Below are 22,842 nucleotides of genomic sequence, written 5' to 3'. Positions count from 1 at the left end.
ACACTCTGACCTCTCCCTTTTTAGACAGTTTTGACTCTGCAAGGCATTGAAAGCATCATTCAGATGGACACCCCAAAAATTAAAAGCACAGGGGAGGAAATAACACAGCAAGTGAGCCAGGTACAGACAGGCCAAGACAGCTCCCAGAGCCAGTGGGATCACCAACGTGAGCCAGCATTCCACCGACTCACAAACCCGGGGGGATTGGATCAAACCGATTGCTTCAACCCCGATGGCTCCCGGCACAGATACAACCCACATCAGGGGCCCGAATACTTCAATGTTCTCCTCCCATTAGTGGCGTGGAATCAAGATGCACCATTGCTGCACATATACAATGCCGGCTCTGGGAATTCCCATAAATAGAATTGAAAGGAGAAAGAGCTGGAGCTACCCCACAGACACAGGGCAATAGCCACAGTGTGAAACGTTCTAAAGCCACATTTAGAAATATTAGGAACAGGAGACCATTCAGCCCCTCAAGCCTGTCCCGCCATTCAATTCAATCATGGTTGATCAGCGGGTCCAATCACCATTACTACAGATCCCTCGACACCCTCACCCAACAAAAATCCATCGGTCTCAGTCTCGGAAGCTCGGACTGTTCCCCAGCACCCACAGCCTTTTGGGGAGAGTTCCTGAAAACTGAAGAGGTCGCAAAGTCTCTCTTTAAAGAATGGACTCAGTTGAGAATATTTCATGGACTTTATGGGGTTTTTTCTCCGAGGGTACTTTCCCTGTGATGGGGTCACCCTGTGCAGATACGTGAAAAGGCTGGTTTGTTAAAACGCCAGAGACCGCATGGCAGTTGGCTGTGACAAAGAACTGTCAGTCATCCAGAATATCACAGTCCAAGGGTAAGGGGTAAGCCATTTAGGACCGAAATGAGGGGAAACTTCTTCACTCAGAGAATTGCGAACCTGTGGAATTCTCTACCACAGAAAGTTGTTGAGGCCAGTTTGTTAGATATATTCAAAAGGGAGTTAGATGTGGCCCTTACAGCTAAAGGGATCAAGGGGTATGGAGAGAAAGCAGGAATAGGGTACTGAAGTTACATAATCAGCCATGATCATATTGAATGGTGGTGCAGGCTCGAAGGGCCGAATGGCCTACTCCTGCACCCATTTTCTAAATTTCTATGTAATGTACGGGTTCGCCCTAGCAAAGGGGAAGGGGCTCAGATATCTGAGGAATGGAAAACCAATAATATGCAAAAGCACTTCTCACCTCCATCTCAGAAGAGAAGCAGAACAATGGAGCCACTAGCCTGGCCACACCAAGAGGGGCCAGTTCTTCCCTACACAAAAGCCGAGAGATGTCTCAGAACCAGGGCCATCAGTCCAATACACATGGGTCTGACGGCCCATCACCGACCAAGCACCAGAGTACTTAGAAGCAAAAGGATTTCAAAGATTGGCGGGAGAGCTAAAGGCAGCAGGACTCCTTTAAAGATAGACTCTTTTTCACCATTCTCTAGCGTTCTGGAGCTTTCTCCAGCATTCGAGCGTCCCCCTCTCTCGCTCCACCAAGACCGATGTGACAAGGAGGACCAGCTGAGCGATCGAGACCAAGTGGTGAGCATGGTCGCGAGTGTCCCAAGCCGGTAACCAGAGCGCCAGGCGAGCTGTGTGGGGTGTAAAGGACTCAAGAGTTTTCTTGGAAGTGAAGCTTTTTCGGGCTATTCTGGGGAGGGAGCTTCATGCGACTGGGTAATTCGCTGGTGGTGGGGGGGGGGGGGGGAGTTAAACTCCACCATAGCAACAAGGAAATGACTGCAGGTCATCGGTCCTCAGTGTTATACTGTATGTTGTTTTAACCTGGATCTTAGTCTCCACAGAGACAGTGATTTTGTTTAATAGTGTATGTTAGACCAAATAAATAAGTGCGATTTTTCACCGAAGCATTCCTTCCGTGACTTATTCCATTTACACTCTGAATAATCATCCCCGGGTATAGAATTCTCGTAAGGCAGGAGCGATTCGAGCCATTGGGCTAGGATCAAAACCACTTACATCAGCATCCACAGCCTTTTGGGGAGAGAGCTCCTGATTGGTGAAGAAGTGCTCCCCGATTCCCCTCCTAAACAGCCTAGCTCTAAGCTTCAATATTATGGCCCCTTGTTCTAGATTCTATCACCAGAGGAAATAGATTCTCCGTATCTACCCTATCCCGAATTCTTCTTACATTTTAAACAGCTCGATCAGATCGCCCTCAATATTCTATACTCAAGTTATTCAGTGATTTCAAATGGCAGAAAAGAATCTCATCAGAATCACAGCAAGAAACCAATCGATAAACTTTGTCAGATAGTTTGAAAGGATGACACCATCAGTATCCTACTGAGAACAAGGTGTTAATTGAACTGGTGCTGGTGTTACTGGAGACTGGTTGGGGGGACCGACACCAATATTGACGTCAATGCCATGTCTGTTAAGGGGAAAATCTGTAATATGACAACTGGGTCACAGTTTCATGCCAGTCTCACCAGCGACATCAAAGCATTTCTACGCGCTCCTCCTTCCCCCATGTCCGTACCATGCGACTGGTGCTGTTCCTGTTATCGTCATCATCGCCAGCCTCCTCCATCTGTGGGAGGGAGACAGAGAGGCAGAGTGAGATACGAGCGAGTGAGGGGGGGGGGGCAGAGCGAGTGAGAGAGGGGCAGAGCGAGTGAGAGAGGGGCAGAGCGAGTGAGAGAGGGGCAGAGCGAGTGAGAGAGGGGCAGAGCGAGTGAGAGAGGGGCAGAGCGAGTGAGAGAGGGGCAGAGCGAGTGAGAGAGGGGCAGAGCGAGTGAGAGAGGGGCAGAGCGAGTGAGAGACATTTATTATTGAACACGTGACTTATTTTACCCCGATCTCCCGAGGACCTTGCAGACACGTTAAGCAGTATTTCATTACCACATGTTTTTCTGGTGAAAGCATTTAGGATCACAAAAGATTAGGATTTCTTTCCGTTGGTGATAAATTAGCACTCACTAGGTCTAGAAACCACTTCATAAAACCCCCATCACTAAGCAGTGGCTCAATGGGGTGCAAACAAAGTGTTTCATCTTAATATCAGACATGCAATCAAAGCAAAAACAAGTGTTTCTTTGGACTCTGCCTCAGCCAATGCCGAGTCCCGATAGCCAGCTGAGTGGCGGGACCGATCTCAGTAACACTGCGCCTGCAGTCAGTGTGTAAATTGCTTTCCACACGGCTAAAGGTCTCTCCGTGCACTCTGACTGTGTGAGCAGGCAAATCTCGGGGCTGAGGAAAAAAATTAAATCCACCGTCTGTTCAGACCATTCCCTCTCCACCCCTCACTCTCTCTTACCTCCTTCCTCCACCGCAGCTCACACAGAACACGCTCGAAACATTCGTGCATGTAGTTAAACTGTGAAAGGAAATGAAAATATAAAGTCACGCAAACAGGATGCCCCAAAGCACTCAGCAGGCAATCAATTACTTTTTAAAAGTGCAGTCGCTTTTCTGTCGGTAAAACTTGGCAACCCAAACAGGGCTGTGCTCCCGCGCCGTGTCCTCATCTGCTGGTCCTGGGACGGACAGTGGATCAGGTCACCACACCTCAGGCCAGTGCCGAGCTTTCCCCAGTAGCTGCCAGAGGTGCACCAGAGTAAATGACAGAGTGTCAAATAACTCCAGCACCTCAGCGGCCCAACACTTCAGCACCTGGACTGCACGGTCCACATCTCCCAGCCGACTCCCTGCCTTTACTGAGAAAACCAGCGGCATTGCAACAGCCAGTGCTTTGCAGGAAGGCGGAGCTCATCACCAAGTCAGGCAGAAGAACAGCAGATACTTAGAACATAAGAATTAGGAGTCGGCCATTCGGCCCCTCGAGCCTGCTCCGCCATTCAATATCATGGCTGATCTTCTACCTCAACTCCAATTTCCTGCACTGTCCCCAATTCCCTTAATATGCAAAAAAATCTATCGATCTCTGTCTTAAATATAATCAAGAACAGCCTCCCCAGCCCTCTGGGGTCGAGTTCTAAAGATTCACCACCCTCAGTGAAGAAATTTCTCCTCATCTCAGTCCTAAATGGCCGACACTTTATTGAGATTGTGCGACCCCTGGTTCTAGACTCCCCAGCCAGAGGAAACATCCTCCCTGCATCGACCCTTCAAGCCCGCTAAGAATAAGATCACTGCAAAGCAATCTCGTAAACGCAATTAAATGATTCCTCGTGATTCAGGCTCGAACGTATTGTCCAAATGCAAGTTTATTACTCAGACATTATCAGCAGTATAGGAAGACTTGCTTCCACTCTAAAAAGTGAGTTCTCAGGTGATTGGGGAGTCCAATGCAGAGTTTCCAGTCTCTGTCACAGGTGGGGCAGACAGTGGTTGAAGGAAAGGGTGGGTGGGGAGCCTGGTTTGCCGCACAGTCCTTCCGCTACCTGTGCTTGGTTTCAGCTTGTTCTCAGCGACGAGACTCGAGGTGCTCAGCGCCCTCCCGGATGCTCTTCCTCCACTTTGGGCGGTCTTGGGTCAAGGACTCCCAGGTTCCGGTGGGGATGTTGCATTTTATCAGGGAGGCTTTGAGGGTGTCCTTGAAAAGTTTCCTCTGCCCACCTGGGGCTGGCTTGCCGTGTCGAAGCTCCGCGTAGAGCGCTTGCTTTGGAAGTCTCGTGTCAGGCATGCGGACCATGTGGCCCGCCCAACGGAGCTGATCGAGCGTGGTCAGTGCTTCGATGCTGGCCCGAGCGAGAACACCGACATTGGTACGTCTGTACTGCCAATGGATTTGCAGGATCTTGCGGAGGCAGCGCTGGTGTTAGCTCTCCAGCGTTTTGAGGTGTATATAGTCCACGTCTCTGAGCCATATGAACCCACCACCTTCTAACTCAGAGGTTGGGGAGCTACCCACTGAGACATGGCTGATCACGCTCAAGCCCAGTGAGGAAATGGCTCAGGTCTGCCCCAGCAGCAGGTAGATAAGGTGGTTAAGAAGGCATACGAGATACTTGCCTTTATTAGCCGAGGCAGAGAATACAAGAGCAGGGAGGCTTATGCTTGAACTGTATAAAACACCAGTTAGGCCACAGCTAGAGTACTGTGTGCAGGTCTGGTCACCTCATTACAGGAAAGATGTGATTGCACTGGAGAGGGTACGGAGGAGATTTCCGAGGATGTTGCCTCGACTGGAATATTTTAGCTATGAGGAAAGATTGGATAGGCTGGGGCTGTTTTCTTTGAAACAGAGGGGGCTGTTTTCTTTGAAACAGAGGAGGCTGAGGGAGACCTTACGGAGGTGTATAAAATGATGAGGGGCCTAGACAGAGTGGATAGGAAGAACCTATCTCCCTTAGCTGAGGGGTCAACAACCAGGGGGCATAGATTGAAAGTAATTAGGAGGATTAGAGGGATGTTGAGGGGGCATTTCTTCACCCAGAGGGTAGTGGGGGTCTGGAACTCGTTGCCTGAAAGGGTGGTAGAGGCAGAAACTCTTACATTTAAAAATGTACTTGAATGTGCACTTGAAGTGCCGTAGCTTACAGAGCTACAGACAGAGAGCTGGAAAGTGGGATCAGGCTGGATAGCTTTTTGTCGGCCGGCATGGACATAATGGGCCAAAATGGCCTCCTTCCGTGCTGTAGATTTCTATGATTCTATGATTCTAATTGGCAGCAGGAAGCACCGAGGTGAGTCTAGAAACGCCCGACACATCAGTTACTCACGTAAGGAGTGAAGATTTTCACCCAGCGCGGTTTCTTTTCACCACGGATGTACTCGAAGCAAAACGCCATTCCCTCTTCGTCCGTGTCCCACAGGTGCACCTCCTCCCACTCAAACATGATCACCTGGTTCTTTTATATAAAGAAAGACAAAACTTCAGCACTTTTTCCACAAAAAAAACAATTTGAGAAAGGATGAACTGATTCCTCTCAGAAAGGATTCAAACCATCCCTTTATAATCCTGTCAATTATTGGCAAAACAGGTATTAGTATCCACCACCTACAGGCAGCAGCAGGTTAACATGACCTGACGGAGGCTGTAATGTATTTGCTTCATGGGTTCATTGCTTAAGAATTCATAGCAACACATCGCTATTAAGAACTCGTTGGTTTATTAGCAAAAGTTTATCACACTGCACATTACCAGTTCATCCACCAGGCTCACAACCACCTGCCTCATCGTGGATCCCCCGAACCCAACTGGCTGGGGTTTTATTGAGCCTTGTGAACATCATGTAGCTGGCTAAGCTACTCCCAACTCAACAGCTCTACAGTTGATAACCATAAATCAAGTGCCCCCTTATTAACCAGAGGGGGGGGGGGGGGGCACTAAAACCGACAATTAAACCAATTAATGTTTTAAAGAAAACTTAAATCAAAATTAAAATCCTGTTCCCAGGGGCGATGATGCACTCCAGTCCCTCCGGCGCCCACCTCTCGTGGAAGGCCGCGAGCGTACCGGTGGACATCGAATGCTCCATCTCCAGGGACACCCTGACTCGGATGTACCCATGGAAGAGAAGCAGGAAGTCGGGCTGAACGACCCCCTCGACCGGCTTCTGATGGCCCCCTTGGCCATGCCCAGGAGCAGTCCTACGAGGAGGCCTTCCGACCTGCCCACTCCCCTCGCACAGGGTGCCGAAAGATCAGGAGAATGGGACTGAAGTGCAACCAGAATTTGAGGAGCAGCCCCTTCAAATAATGGAACAGGGGCTGCAACCTCTCACACATACGACATAGACATGGAACACGGACTCATCCAGACCGCAGAAATTACAGGCGGCCTGGGAGCCCGTGAACCGACTTAAAAACTTATTGCACGCGATTGCTCCATGCACCACCCTCCAGGCCAAGTCCCCAATAAATAGTGGGAGGACTCCCGCGTAGAGAGCACTGCATTGGGGACCCCGCCTCCTCCAGAGGACAAGATGGGCTCAACAGCTCTACAAACCTGAGAGCATACTGGTGCATACATTACTGAGGACATTTAGCTGATGACGGGATACTTAAGGCCAACAAGTGATGGACTGTTTCCCAAGGTTGATTATTCTGTCACGGGACAGCACAAATTTAAGACAATCACAAAGAGTTCAAGGAGCAGTAAGGGGTGGGGGGAATCTGCACCGAGTGGTTAGAACGTGGAATTCTGTGCCACACGCTGATGAAGTAGAATCCATAAATCATGTTAAAAATGAACTTAGAACACTTCTTGGAAAAGAAAAAGTAGAGAGAGCGAGATTAGTCATATCGATCCAGGCGGGGAGAAGAATTCCCGCATGGGCTTGATGGGCCGAATGGCCTGTTCCATTCTGTACCATTTCACAATGGCTGAGACTGGATTCATAACTTGGATGTTCGGGTGCACCGAGCGTACAGGGAAACCAATTAATATACAAACTGGAAGGCCAGTGCACACCGCCAAAGAGACGGGTTCAATCCCACGCTGCACCACCCCCCCAATCTCAGCCCAATTGCACTGGGAGATCTCGAACAGAGGCAGAGTATCGCCAGAAGGGAAGGAAGGGAAATATCGTGCTAACTCTCACCGAGTATGCGTGCACGCCTCTCAGTAACCAGCTTAAGAGCAGCACTTTGTCCACACAAAGGGCAACAAGAGCTCTGGAATTCCCTCCCCTAAAAGGCTGGGACAATTGGAAGCTTTCAAGACCAAGGGTATGGAATGGGGGGGGGGGGGGGGGGTCGGGTCGGACTGCCAGAGGTCTGGGATGGCACGCTTGGTCGGCGCGGAGGTCAGATTTCGGAACATTTTCCGGTGTCCGGATTACGGAACATTACGGATTTTGGACATCGCACTTGTACTCCAATCCTCTTTTAATAAAGGCCAACATATAATTTACTTCCTTAATTGCTTGCTGTACCCTGCGTGTCAACTTTCAATGATTTGTGTACAAGGACACCCAGGTCTCTCTGAACACCAACATTTCCCAATCTCTCACCATTTAAAAATATACTCTGCTTTTCTATTTTGATAGAGTAAATAAGGAGAAACTGGCATGAGGGTCATAAACCAGAGGACACAGATTTAGAGTAATTGACAAAAGAACATGGAGGTGATGAGAATTTTTAAAAACACAGCAAGTTATGATTATCTGGAATGCACTGCCTGAAAGTGTCATGGAAACAGATTCAATAGTAACTTTCAAAAGGCAATTGCATAAGTACTTCAACTAGAAAATTTGCAGGGCTACAGGGAGAGCGCAGCTGAGTCAGACTAATTGGATCACTCTTTCAAAGAGCTGATACAGGCATCATGACCTGAATGGCCTCCTTCTGTGTTGTATGATTCTGCGAACTTACATGGGATCACGTCCCGACGCCCTGCTCACTGTAGGGAGATTTTATGCTGCAACTGTGAAAAGCAGGATGCGACATTAAGACAACGAGAGACGGAAGAACCAGCCCACAGGGGTTCCAGCTGATCACACATACCTCCAACTGTCCGTCCTCTGTGCAAGCGTGGAGTTTAAAGTGCTGAATGCTAATGGCTGCCATCACGTGTCCCTTCCTTCGGGAGTCACAGCGACAGTGTGGGAAGACTATCTGATTGTAGCCTTCACAAGTCCGAATCATGTTCAGGTACTGCAACAATGGACAGGCATTTAGCGTCAGGCTGAAACAAACAGCACCACGACCGAGACAGAGACCCACCTTCACTGACTGAAACCCACCAACGGAGCTAGCCGCTCTTAAATTCTGCAATAATCTAAGAAAGACTTGCGCATTTTGTGATCTTAGGACCTCCCAAAGAGCTTTACAGCCAATGAAATATTTTTGAAGTGTAATCACTGTTGTAATGTAGGAAATGCAGCAGCCCATGTAAAGCTCTTTGGGACATTCTGAGGTAGTGAAAGGCACTAGATAAATGCAAGTTCCTTCCTTTTTAAAAACCCAACTTCAGTCACCTTCCCCTAACTCTATCACTGCACCGTGTCCATTCCCACCTCGGAGACCCATTGGGAAGTATCGTCTCTTTAGGATCCAATAATAATTCATGTGGTCACTATCGTTGAAAGAATTGGTTACATTCTCGGCTTTCGGAAGGCGAGGTTAAAGATCAGAATCTAGTATTATTCTTAAACAATTCTTGCTAAATACTAATCTCAGAGCATCCGTAACCGGCAGCTACTGGTGGAAAGTTCCCCGTTCTGTGGACACACAAACATCGAACAGATGGGCAAAATCCTACCATGACTTTCTTGTGCTGCTCCGACAGTTTCTGAAGCTGGTAGGACTTATCGCCAACTCGAATGCGCCCTTTCTTCACATCCTCCACGGCCTGGAATTACAACACAGCTGGGTGACTTGGGGCAGCGACGCACAGAGCAGTGGTTACCATTCCAAAAACAGGGAGGGTATTCCCACCTAACATTTCGGAAGACTCGGCACTGCTGTGGGATCACTCCAGCCGCACAACCCTCAGATCTCTGGGCACCTCCAATCCCCGATTTTAATCGCTCCACCACTGGCGGCCGTGCCTTCACCTGCAGAGACCCTAAGCTGTGGAACTCCCTCCCTAAAACTCTTTCCTCCTTTAAGACTCTTCTTAAAAACTACCTCTGTGACCAAACTTTTGATCACCTTCTCTAATGTCTCATGTGGCTCTGTGCCAAATTTTGTTAGCTAACGCTCCCGTCAAGTGCCTGGGGACGTTTTACCACATTAAAGACATTGTATAAATACAAGTCATCATTGTTGGGTATTTGGAAACTTGCCATTCCAACCAAGCAACATTTAATTCTCTTGGCAGGACACTGCACAGCAGATAAATCACTTGAGATAGCCAGGGAGTGGCTGGGCTAACTCCTTACTGTTGTACAATCGAGGTAAGGAACTTGTCGTGCATCGAAACGTACAGGTCAGAAGGTCGTGGGTTCAAGCCCCACTCCCAGACACGGGCACATAAATCTAAGCCGAGACCCCAGTGCAGTGCTGAGGGAGTGCTGCACTGTCGGAGGTGCCGTTTTTCGGATGAGACGTTAAACCGAGGCCCCGTCTGCCCTCTCAGATGGACGTAAAAGATCCCAGTGCATTTTGAAGAAAAGCAGGGGAGTTTTGCCTGGCTTGTTCTGCTGTGGTCTGTGGTCTGTGGGAGCCTATTGCTGATTATTATACATCAGTGAATGAACAGTAGTCACACAAGATGAGTTATCCTGCTGCAACGGATATGGTATAGGTGGCGGATCTGGGCAAGTAACCCAGAAGGCAGGAGTTCAAACCCACCACAACACGATGAAAGTGAATTCAATAAATCTGGTGATTTGTGACTGGCACCAGAAACCCAACTGAACAAATGACCTTCAGAGAAGGAAAACAGCCTTCTAGTGTGGCCTCCACGTGACCCCAGTCCCACACCATGTGCTTGATTCAATACCCTCAGGGCAACGAGAGCCAATAAATGCTGCCCTACCTACATCCCATGAATAAATTCTAAAGTGCCATTGTATCAAGCACCGTGACTAATTTATTGTAGCCCTGTTCCAATACAGTTTGAGCTCCCTGTTATTTCTGCAGTTTGACCTACATTTTTTTTTTACAAGGAGAATGTCATGAAACCGTTCCTTGTTTGTTCTTTATAACAAACTCTTTACAGTCTAACACTGTCCAAACTATTATAAACAGTGACAACAGGACTGGTCTTTTCGGGTAGGTGTATGGGTGCCACCGCTAATGGACAGGTTCCCGCTGCAAGGCCACAGGGTTACCGAGGGGCTTGGGATTCGTCCTGGTCTGCAGACTTCTAATGAAAGGGTTGATGTGAAACAATGACCTTCCTCTCCCCCACATGCTGACTGACCTGCGTGTTTACAGCATTTCCTATTTTAATTACCGATTTGCACAGTGACAAATGGGATCTTTTAGCCTCTGCCAGAATGGCCCAGTTAACAGACTGCAGCTATACTGAGCAAGGTGAAGCGAAGAGCATTGAAGCAACAACTTTGTCCTTGTTCAGAGGGAGTGCACACAGGTATATAACATACATATAATATATATATATATATACCCACATACACCTACCCCCCCCCCCCCAAAAACACACACACCACTCCCACACACACACATACACCCCACCCCACACACACACATACACCCCACCCCACACACACACACACACACACCACCCCACACAAATGCCAAGTCTAAAACATGGAGACGGTGGCAGCAGGTTTGTCGGAACAAATCTCCACCTGAGTCCATCGAAAGTTGGGTTTCCTGAGGGAGGAGGGGGCAGTAACGTAACAGGAAGGAGAGAGATGCTTCCCAACAGGAAATGGAAAGTATCTGGGCTGGTCTCCTATACACCGCTCCTAGTGATAGAGCAAAGAGCAGGATCAAGTAATCTAGCTGTCGACTCAGGCACTAAGGACTCTACCACAGGAAATTGAAAGTGGGTTAAAATACATCACAATTACAGAAATGAAGCAGAATCTCAATTAAAATCTGAGTGGTGACTCCCGTTAAGCAATTACATTGCTGAGAATTTGATTCTTTTTTTTTTATATAACCCAAGCACTGTGGACCACTGCATTCTGACGATGAGGCATTTGGGACACGTATAAAGGAGCCAAATCCCAAACGTACACAACTGAGTGCGACACATCTTCGAATACACTCTGTGCTGCAAGCCCTTTATATAACATTACACAAGACACACACACTCCCAAACTGCACAGTGAGCTGCACAGGTACCTGATGGAAGAAGTAGGTTACTGCGAGATCGTTGTCATTCAGTAGTTCTTCTTGGGCCATGGTGAAGAGCCACTTCCTGATGACAAGACAAGTCCCGGCTGCTGCCGACGTGTAGTTCTGTACGTAGAGTTTGTGTGGGAACTCATTGGGTAGCAGCTTCCGCTCTGCGAACACACAAATTACTTTCCACATTACTGAAGTACAACAATGCCTCAAACTGACTGACCATTCCAACTTTCCCTAATGATGGACAATAATGAGAGCACTCTGGCAAAGAATCCATGCCATTGAGGTCACTGTGCTGCGCAGGAGCGAGTGTCCTGGTTGGGCAAATGTTGACCCATTATCCTGATGTCCAAATCCCTCTGTGGCCTCGCCCCTCCCCATCTCTGAGCTGCTCCAGTCCGACAACCCTCAGAGATATCTGCCCTCCAATTCTGGCTTCTTGAGCATCCCCAATTTCCTCCGCTCCACCACTGCCGTGCCTTGAGCTGTCTACACACCAAGCTCTGGAACTCCCTCCCCAAACCTTTCCGGCTCTCTATCTCTCTCTCCTCCTTTAAGACGCTCCTTAAAACCTACCTCTTTGACCAAGCTTTTGGTCACCTACCCCAACATCTCAAGTGGCTCAAGATCAAATAGAAAGTCCTGGTGGATGAGATCTATACAAAACAAGGTCAGTGAGTAGGACAATGCTAAGTCAAATGAGAACATAATTTGTGCATCATGCCCAATTTTTAATCAATGGAAAATTTTGTACAGAGTAAGAATAGCAATATTTATTTTCCAAGTGATGCTGTGGAAGATCAATGGATTCTTATGGGAGGCGGAGAAGGGAGACATCACCCAAGCTCTGTTTAAATAATAAAAGGAGCCTGTGGATTGGATGTGGGTCTATTCCATATGATGAATACGAACACTCAAAATCGACAGGCAGGAAAAGACCAGCTGGTCCATCAAGCTTGCCCCACACACCATGCTGGCACCTTCATGACTAGACACTTCTCAACCCCCTCGCTCTGCCAGAAATGGAAGGAGGAGACATGACTCGAGCCGAAAGAAATCATTAACCAGACATAGCTCAAGGACTTGCACTTGCAATCGAGCATAGTGAACACAAAAATCGGTTGAAACATTCGAAAACAAACATAGAAACCTAGAAATTTACAGCACAGAAGGAAACCATTTCGGCCCATCGTGTCCGCGCTGACCGACAAAGGGCCCTACGGCCCTTGGTCAGCAGTCCTGAAGGTTACATATAAACCTATGAACATTGACAGAAAGGCAAAGAGCACCCAGCCCAACCAGTCCGCCCCACACAACTGCGACACCCCTTATACTGAAACATTCTACACTCCACCCCAACCATGTGATCTCCCGGGAGAGGCAAAAAACAGATAAAAACCCATGCCAATTTTAGGGAGGAAAAAAATCTGGGAAAATTCCTCTGACCCATACAGGCGATCGAAACTAGTCTAGGAGATCACCTGGCTGTATTCTATTCCCTGCAGTACTTACCATTATATCTGCGCCGTCCAATAAAAGGTCATCCAGTCTAATCCCAATTACCAGCTCTAGGTCCGTAACCCTGCAGGTTACTGCACTTTAAGTGCCCATCCAACCATCTCTTAAAAGTGGTGAGGGCTTCTGCATCCACCACTCTCCCAGGCAGCAAGTTCTAGATCACCACAACCCTCTGTGTAAAGAAGCCCTACCCCTCAAATTCCCTCTAAACCACCTTAAAACTATGCCCCCTTGTAATAGACCCCTCCACCAATGGAAATAAACCCTTACTATCCACCATGTCCAGGCCCCTCAATATTTTGTACACTTCGATGAGGTCTCCTCTGAACCTCTCCTGTTCCAATGAGAACAAACCCAGCCTATCCAATCTGTCCTCATAATGAAGATTCTCCATTCCAGACACATTGGAGGATGTAACTAGTAGAGTGGATAAGGGAGAACCAGTGGATGTGGTGTATTTGGACTTCCAAAAAGCTTTTGACAAGGTCCCACACAAGAGGTTAGTGTGCAAAATTAAGGCACATGGTATTGGGGGTAATGTATTGACATGGATAGAGAACTGGTTGGCAGACAGGAAGCAAAGAGTGGGAATAAACGGGTCCTTTTCAGAATGGCAGGCAGTGACTAGTGGGGTGCTGCAGGGTTCAGTGCTGGGACCCCAGCTATTTACAATATACATTAATGATTTCGACAAAGGAATTGAATGTAATATCTCCAAGTTTGCGGATGACACTAAGCTGGGTGGCAGTATGAGCTGCGAGGAGGATGCTAAGAGGCTGCAGGGGGACTTGGACAGGTTAGGTGAATGGGCAAATGCATGGCAGATGCAGTATAATGTGGATAAATGTGAGGTTATCCACTTTGGTGGCAAAAACACAAAGGCAGATTATCTGAATGGTGACAGATTAGTAAAAGGGGAAGTGCAACGAGACCTGGTTGTCATGGTACATCAGTCATTGAAGGTAGACATGCAGGTACAGCAGGCAGTAAAGAAAGCAAATGGCATGCTGGCCTTATTAGCGAGGGGATTTGAGTATAGGAGCAGGGAGGTCTTACTGCAGTTACACAGGGCCTTGGTGAGACCACACCTTGAGTATTGTGTGCAGTTTTGTTCTCCTAATCTGAGGAAGGACATTCTTGCTATTGAGGGAGTGCAGCGAAGGTTCACCAGACTGATTCCCGGGATGGCAGGACTGACATATGAAGAAAGACTGGATCGACTAGGCTCATATTCACTGGAATTTAGAAGAATGAGAGGGGATCTCATAGAAACATAAAATTCTGATGGGATTGGACAGGTTAGATTCAGGAAGAATGTTCCTGATGTTGGGGAAGTCCAGAACCAGGGGTCACAATCTAAGGATAAGGGGTAAGCCATTTAGGACTGAGATGAGGAGAAACTTCTTCACTCAGAGGATTGAGAACCTGTGGAATTCTCTGCCACAGAAAGTTGTTAAGGCCAGTTCGTTAGATATATTCAAAAGGGAGTTAGATGTGGCCCTTACGGCTAAAGGAATCAAGGGGTATGGAGAGAAAGCAGGAATGGGGTACTGAAGTTGCATGATCAGCCATGATCATATTGAATGGTGGTGCAGGCTCGAAGGGCCGAATGGCCGACTCCTGCACCTATTTTCTATGTTTCTATGTTTTCTAGTAAATCTCCTCTGCACCCTCTCGTGCAAGCACGTCTTTTCTATAATACGGTGACCAGAACTGCATGCAGTACTCCAGCTGTGGCCTAACCAAAGTATTATACAATTTAAGCATAATCTCCCTGCTCTTATATTCTATGTCTCGGCCAATAAAGGCAAGCATTCCATATGCCTTCTTAACCATCTGGCCTGCTACTTTCAGGGATCTGTGGACAAGTACTCCAAGGTCCCTTTGTTCATCTATACTATTAAGTGGCCTGCTGCTTAATGTGTATACCCTTTCCTTATTAGCCCTCCCAAAGTGCATCACCTCACATTTCCTCCTTTACTTCGCTCAACAGCCTGGGATGAATTTCAGTGGGCCGCTTCCCGAGTTAACAGGGAGCAGAAGGCGCCCAGGCCTGCTACTGGTACTGGTCCTGTCCATGAATCTGATGGCATGAATAGCCTTCACATTTAGCTCCTATCCTTCTCTTTCTCCTCTCCCCTCCCCGGCCTCAAAACCTCGACATGACATGCTCAGAGCTGGCCAATCATTGCGAGAGCCAGGCACACTGTTCCTCTCCAGCACAGAAATCGCCATTTTGCTCTAGATCAAATTATAGAGTGCAATTCAGAAGATAGATTGGGATACATTTCAGGGATATTCTGTGGGGAGTTCATTGTAAAACTGTTCAGGCTTTACTCCTAGTTCATTCTGCCATCTGAACCCCCTCAATGAGTTCTCCTCAAACATGCTCACAGACAGGAGTTTATAAATGACCGTTCCGTTATCATGAGCCTTTTACATGCGCTGGGACCACTGCCTAATCACTCAATAATTAAAGAACAAACTCGAGTCGCCCTTACCGAAGAAGTGGTCCACTACTTCAAACAGTGTGAAGAAACTCGCTGTGATGCTGTCCATCCGTAGGTGCTCTTGTACAGCCTGCAAGGATAAAACAGAGCGTTACGCTGGGTCAAACGGTGAGCACCCGACACTGCATCGGACACGACATGGCGATCAGCTTTAGGAAAGTCAACAATTACTTTTATTTATATAGCGCCTTTAATGTAGTAAAATGTTCCAAGGCGCTTCACAGCAGTGTAACAAGATAAAACAGAAATTTGACACCAAGCCACAAAAGAAGAAATTAAGGCAGACGACCACAAGCTTGGTCAAAGAGGTAGGTTTTAAGGAGCGTCTTAAAGGAAGAAAGAGAGGTAGAGACGGAGCTGTTTAGGGAGGAAGTTCAGGAGCTTAGGGCCCAAACAGATGAAGGCACGGCCACCGATGGTTGAGCAGTTATAATGCGAGATGTTCAAGAGGGAAGAATTTGAGGAGTGCAGACATCTTGTGGGGTTGGGAAGCTTAAAAACATTAGTGATAGGGAGGGGCAAGGCCATGGAGTGATTTGTAAACAAGGATGAGAATTTTGAAATCGAGGCATTGTTTAACCAGGAGCCAATGTAGGACAGAAAGCACAGGGGTGATGGATGATCGTGACTTAGTGCGAGTTTAGACACTGCAGTTTTGGATGACCTCAAGTTTACTTAGTGTGGAATGTGGGAGGCCAGTCAGGAGTGAGTTGGAGTATTCAAGTCTCGAGGTAACAAAGGCATGAATGAGGGTTTCAGCAGCAGAAGAGTTGAGGCAGGGGCGGAGGCGGGCACGTTACGGAGGTGGTAAAAGGCAGTTTTTCAGTTATGCCAGAAATGTGGCCAGAAACTCATTTCAGGATCAAATATGACACCTAGGTTACGAACAGTCTGGTTCACCCTCTGATTGATGCTAGGGAGGGGGATGGAGTCAGTGGTTAGGGAACGCAGTTTGTGGCGGGGACCAAAGATAATGGCTTCGGTCTTCCCGATATTTAATTGGAAAAAATTTCTGTTCATCCAGTATTGGATGTCAGACAAGCAATCTGACAATTTAGATACCAAGCAGGGGTCGAGAGAGGTGGTGGAGAGGTAGAGCTGGGTGTCGTCAGCGTACATCAGGAAACTGATTCCGTGTTTTCGGATGATGTCGCCATATATGAGAAATAAGAGGGGGGCCAAGGAGAGATCCTTGGAGGACACCAGAGGTAACGATGCAGGAGTGGGACGAGAAGCCATTGCAGGAGATTTTCTGGTTACGATTAGATAGATAAGGAACCAAGCAAGTGCAGTCCCATCCAGCTGGAAGATGGTGGAGAGGCGTTGGAGATGAATGGAGTGGTCAACTGTGTCAAAGGCTGCAGACAGGTCCAGAAGGACAAGGAGGGATGGTTTACCTTTGTCACACTCACAAAGGATGTCATTTGTAACTTCGAGGAGAGCCGTTTCTGTACTGTGGTAGGGGCGAAAACCAGATTGAAGAAATTCAAACATTGTATTCATGGAAGATGGCCACGGATTTGGGACGTGACAATACGCTCAAGTACTTTGGACAAGAAAGGGAGGTTGGAGATGGGGCGATAGCTTGCAAGCAAAGTGGGGTCAAGGAGAGGAGAGGGGTGATGAAAGCAGATTTGAAGGCGAGGGGAACAGTACCTGAGAGAAGTTAACAATGTCAGCTAACATGGGAGCCAAAAAAGAAAGTTGGGTGGTTAGCAGTTTGATGGTGTCTTCATGTGGGATAGAAATTATTCCACTCAAGTGTATAGTTAACCCAAACAACAAAAATCAGACTTCAACTTGCAACACAATAGCGGAGTTCTCCTATTAATTGATGAGTTGCAGGAGTTCAACTGTGTTTAATGGTCTCAGTCTAACAATTCTTATCTTGATTATAGTGCTCAAGTTTCATGTTTAAGGGTATGGTAGTGAAGTGGTTATGGTACTGAACTAGTAATCCAGAGAATGAGTATTCAAACCTCACCATGGCAGTTTAAGAAATTAATTCAATTTAAAAATCTGGAACTGGTAAAAAAGTGACCATGAGATTTGTCAGATGGGCATGCTGAATTAAGGTCATGTCGTAAAAGTCCCAACTGGTTCACTAATGGCCTATGTGTGACAGCCATGTGGTTGACTCTTAACTGTCCTCTGAAATGGCTTAGCAAGCCGCTCAGTTGTATTAAAACTTTAAAGGCGGCCCACCACCACCTTCTAGGGCAACAAGAGATGGGCAATCAATGCTGGCCTTGCCAGCAACACCAACATCCCAAATCTTCACGATTTGCCTCGGCACATATTGGTTCCAGGCATAGAAACATAGAAAATAGGTGCAGAAGTAGGCCATTCTGCCCTTTGAGCCTGCACCACCATTCAACATGATCATGGCTGATCATGCAACTTCAGGACCCCATTCCTGTTTTCTCTCCATACCCCTTAATCCCTTTAGCCGTAAGGGCCACATCTAACTCCCTTTTGAATATATCCAACGAACTGGCCTCAACAACTTTCTGTGGTAGAGAATTCCACAGGTTCACAATTCTCTGAGTGAAGAAGTTTCTCCTCATCTCAGTCCTAAATGGCTTACCCCTTATCCTTAGACTGTGACCCCTGATTCTGGACTTTCCCCAACATCGGGAACATTCTTCCTGCATCCAATCCTGTCAGAGTTTTAAATGTTTCAATGAGATCCCCTCTCATTCTTCTAAATTCCATTGAATATAAGCCTAGTCGATCCAGTCTTTCTTCGTGTCAGTCTTGTCACCCCGGGCATCAGTCTGGTGAACCTTTGCTGCACTCCCTCAATAGCAAGAATGTCCTTCCTCAGATTAGGAGACCAAAACTGTACACAATATTCAAGGTGTGGCCTCACCAAAGCCCTGTGTAACTGTAGTAAGACCTCCCTGCTCCTATACTCAAATCTTCTCGCAATGAAGGCCAACATGCCATTTGCCTTCTTCATCGCCTGCTGTACCTGTCATCATCATCATAGGCAGTCCCTCGAATCGAGGATGACTTGCTTCCACGTCAAAAAGTTCATAGGTGTTTCAATGATGGACTTAAAATTCCTGGTCCAAACTAAATCTTGAAGGGTGGAAGATGCCAGTGCTTGGATTTTTTTAACGTATGGTGACCGTTGTACACCAGCCACCACACGGGCTTGACAGAGCTAGGTCTTGGTCCAGTAGCAAGGATTAACCAGAACGACTGGAGACCAGCTCTGCCGCACGGACTTAGTGAGCGCACATATCGCAGTGTGGGCTGACCCATGCTGCCCCTGGGCCCTGGCCCCTTCTGGGCCCTGAACTCACGCCTCTCCTGGATTCCGATCACGTCCCTCTACAATCTCTCGCCGCTCCTTTGCCCCGACCTCGCCGCTCCTGCTGTACCTGTCCACGCTCCAATCAGCGACCTGGACCTTGGTGACGTCCCTTTTCACTGCCATTGCTCTCCTGCTGCTCCCTGGAATGTTATGCTGCCACTTTGCTCCTTCTGCTCCCCGGCCTGCTCTGATGGTGCTCGCAGGCCGGGGGCCGCGCAAACTGCTGGGCCAGGCCGCCACGCTGCTCCTTCCGCTCCCCGGCCTGCTTCGATGGTGCTGGCGAGCAGTCTGCGCGGCCCCTGGCCTGCTGTACCTGCATGCCAACTTTCAATGACTGATGGACCATGACACCCAGCTCTCGTTGCACCTCCCCTTTTATTAATCGGTCACCAGATAATAATCTGCCTTCCTGTTTTTACCACCAGAGTGGTTAACCTCACATTTATCTGCATTATACTGCATCTGCCATGCATTTTGCCCACTCACCTAACCTGTCCATCAGATGCTGTTACAGTCCAATAATTGCATGAGAACACTGTTGAACTTTAAGGAAGGCTAGTTAGTAAAGAAGTTGCTTCACATCTTTGGAGACATGTGTTTAGTCTTTGGCTTCACCCACCTCATCTTGGCCAGCAACACTCGACGTCTTGGCAAAGCCAAACACCAACAATGCTGGTCATGAGTGTTTTTTTTTCCAGATGCCTGATGTTGAAGCTTCTGAAGAAGCAACAACTGGCTAAGCAGGGATGTGCTTAGCGCTGGCGGATAAGCAAAGATACAAGTGGTCTTAAAGGGAATATATTCTAAATACATCAACATTCAGTACTGCACAGGTAGATGGCCCTTGACCTTTGGAGGAACAATATACACAAGCTTGAATGGCTCCCAATGCAGGTGGATCAGAATTTCTGGTTCTCACTCTGTTCCACCTGAACACAATACTGTCGACCACCGATCACAAATCTGCGACAAAGAGCCCAGACCCAGAACATTAACTCGCCTGCTCACTCCGCAGGGGCTGACTGGCCTGCTGAGCATTTCCACCAGTTTCGGGACAGTTTTATTTACAACTAGATTACACGTGAAGTTGGAAGCACTCGAGCTTCCAAAGGTGTGTAGAGACCCCTGGCACAGACGACCAGTGTAACACACTCGCACCATTCGCGTTACTATTATTTGATCTGAACACCACAGATCTGATCTGAACACCACAATTAAGAGATAACAAAGGACGTGTATTATTTTTTTTTAAATAAACTGAATTGCAAATATAGGAAAATTATGAGACCTCAATTGAGAAAACATGAATAAACCACTCCCGCCTCCCTCCGGAGGCATTACCCAAAAGGTTTGATCAACCTCGTCACACTAACCCAGCCATCTAGCTTGTCCCCACTGGAGCTAATTCACACGGCTCATGAGTTTCCTGTTTATCCAGACGAGAGCTAAATATGTTAATCGTTTTCCTTAAATGGGTTCGCCCAACGTCTCTGCCTAAAGCTGTGAGCTTTGCTGTCAGTCGCGGTCAGCTCCATTCTTATTGCCACAACGTTGAACCATGACTCACTTACCCTGTACACTTCTTCTGCAGTGCTGTTCTTTTTCACGGAGACGGTGATGATGTTCCTGTCTGGCAAGGCTATCCTCAGGTCCACGTCCGACAGCCCATTTGTGCTCTGGAGGAGTGCAACGATAAACACGCAGCTGTTAGCACATGCATTTGCCAAAGATAACATTTGGTCCAGCTCCCTAGTCAGAGGAAGATGCGCAGGGACGGAACATTGTTTCAACAGCGGCATCAACACCGTTACAAGTACTGGATTCCCAGCAGATCACAACTCCAAACTCGGGCACTCACTGTTGGGCTTCCCTTATACACATGACCAATCTTGGCCATTGCCAGTGGCATTTGTCCTAATGGTTACAGTGTCTCACACGTTAGGTCAGCTAAGGGCATGATAGGAACCCTTCCAGGATATATCCACGAGTCCTTCTGCCCTCTGAATTTGTCCATCCAAAGGCAGCAGTGGTCGGTGAATGGACAACTGACCCTTTGAATCGCTGCTACCCTCCCCAGACGCACGGTAGCGTGGACTGTCCATTCGAGGGTAAGCTCTGCGGACAATACCGTCTGGTTTAACCATCATGGATGGTATGGCAAGAAACCCATTGCTAGCCAGTTTTCTCTACGTAGCCTCAGCAATCCGACTAACACTGGCAAATCTACCTCCCTCTTTCCTCCACCCACTCCATCAAAAGAAAATAACATGCAAATGTCAGTCAGGCTGCCATTCAGTCCCATGCCGACCAATTTATCCCCCATCCACCCGCACTGAACCAATAGCCACAAGGCTCAAAATAGCTTTGAGACAGTCCTGAAATCACTTCATACCATCTCAGTTTGGGGATTTATGTGGTTTTGGTGAGTTTTCATGTTGGCAACAATTGCCAACTATAAGTGGCCTGTGATCCAGACAGAAGGATGACTGAAATATTTACAGGTGACTGGAAAATTGCATCCACTATATATCGCAAGTGAATACACATAGCAGGAGGTTAGCACAATGAACGGTAAGCCCACCAATTTAAGGATAGAAAGGTGAACTAATGAAAGGCCACCAGACTTGATGTATGTCTTTGTAAGTGAAAGGATGACTCTTGGTTAGGCTTATTCACTGCCTGCGCCATAGACGGAAACCAAGAGATTAGGCCACCGGATCCCAGGCCTCCCTCAACACCAGCCATGGGGAAGTATGCAAGCGCAGCTGGGAATGATTCTCCCTCTTTGACTGGGCTCCACTCAATAGAGCAACACCCTAGCACGGCTCATATCAGCACAAGGGATAAAAGGGGATACAGTGTACTGCTTCCATTTACAAGGGACCACAGCAAACTCAGGGCATTCCTGCAACAGTCAAATAGAGTTATATAGAGTTATATAGAGTTATATAGAGTTATATAGAGTTATATAGAGTTATATAGAGTTATATAGAGTTATATAGAGTTATATAGAGTTATATAGAGTTATATAGAGTTATATAGAGTTATATAGAGTTATATAGAGTTATATAGAGTTATATAGAGTTATATAGAGTTATATAGAGTTATATAGAGTTATATAGAGTTATATAGAGTTATATAGAGTTATATAGAGTTATATAGAGTTATATAGAGTTATATAGAGTTATATAGAGTTATATAGAGTTATATAGAGTTATATAGAGTTATATAGAGTTATATAGAGTTATATAGAGTTATATAGAGTTATATAGAGTTATATAGAGTTATATAGAGTTATATAGAGTTATATAGAGTTATATAGAGTGAGTGTGAGAGCATGCGATAGATGTAGACAGAGATGTATTCTGAGCACCAACCACCCTGGGATATTTCTCACAGCCCTCCTAGTGTCTGGGTAACAGAGCTCTATTGGCAGAGGCCTGGGAATAAAAGGCATGGCTGTTGAGGCTAAACATGAGAGAGTGAAGAGCCTTTACACAACGTAACTTTGGTTCATAAAAGATAGGGCCGTAACTGTGCAATGTCTCAAATGTCAATTCCCTTTAAATATTCAACAGAGAACGTAATTATACTGTGAAATATAGCTACAGGTGGGCTCATCCACATCCACTCCAAACCACAGCACAGAGGGGGCAATGACATCCTTGGTTATAGACCATACAGAATTCTCCCTCCCAAAGGTCCATTTCTATTCCTTCCTTTCCCTCCCCCTGTTCCTCCCCACCCCCCTCCATCCCCTCACCTCTCCCAAATCTTTACTGAATATCCAAGATTCATAGCACTTCCCGAACACTTG

At 47.2% G+C, this 22,842-nt stretch overlaps 1 protein-coding gene across 3 annotated transcripts in view; it reads right to left on the bottom strand.

Moving 5' to 3' along the window:
* Positions 1-22,842, bottom strand: part of LOC139234144 (sorting nexin-27-like) — a 132,671-nt gene that overhangs the window by 4,988 nt on the left and 104,841 nt on the right. The window contains exons 5-12 of one of the 3 annotated variants that reach the window (XM_070865126.1): positions 20,597-20,701; positions 15,695-15,773; positions 11,670-11,833; positions 9,169-9,258; positions 8,412-8,561; positions 5,684-5,812; positions 3,316-3,375; positions 2,536-2,586 (exon numbers count right to left, since the gene is read on the bottom strand). In XM_070865126.1, coding sequence (XP_070721227.1) covers positions 2,536-2,586; positions 3,316-3,375; positions 5,684-5,812; positions 8,412-8,561; positions 9,169-9,258; positions 11,670-11,833; positions 15,695-15,773; positions 20,597-20,701 — 828 coding nt within the window. Of the gene's footprint in view, positions 1-2,485; positions 2,587-3,315; positions 3,376-5,683; positions 5,813-8,411; positions 8,562-9,168; positions 9,259-11,669; positions 11,834-15,694; positions 15,774-20,596; positions 20,702-22,842 lie in introns of all 3 variants that reach the window. The other 2 variants (XM_070865128.1, XM_070865129.1) reach the window with 2 other exon arrangements.

This window comes from Pristiophorus japonicus, chromosome 21 (assembly GCF_044704955.1).
Source record: "Pristiophorus japonicus isolate sPriJap1 chromosome 21, sPriJap1.hap1, whole genome shotgun sequence".
Taxonomy (NCBI): Eukaryota; Metazoa; Chordata; class Chondrichthyes; family Pristiophoridae; genus Pristiophorus; species Pristiophorus japonicus.
This window is presented reverse-complemented; position numbering and strand designations above follow the sequence as displayed.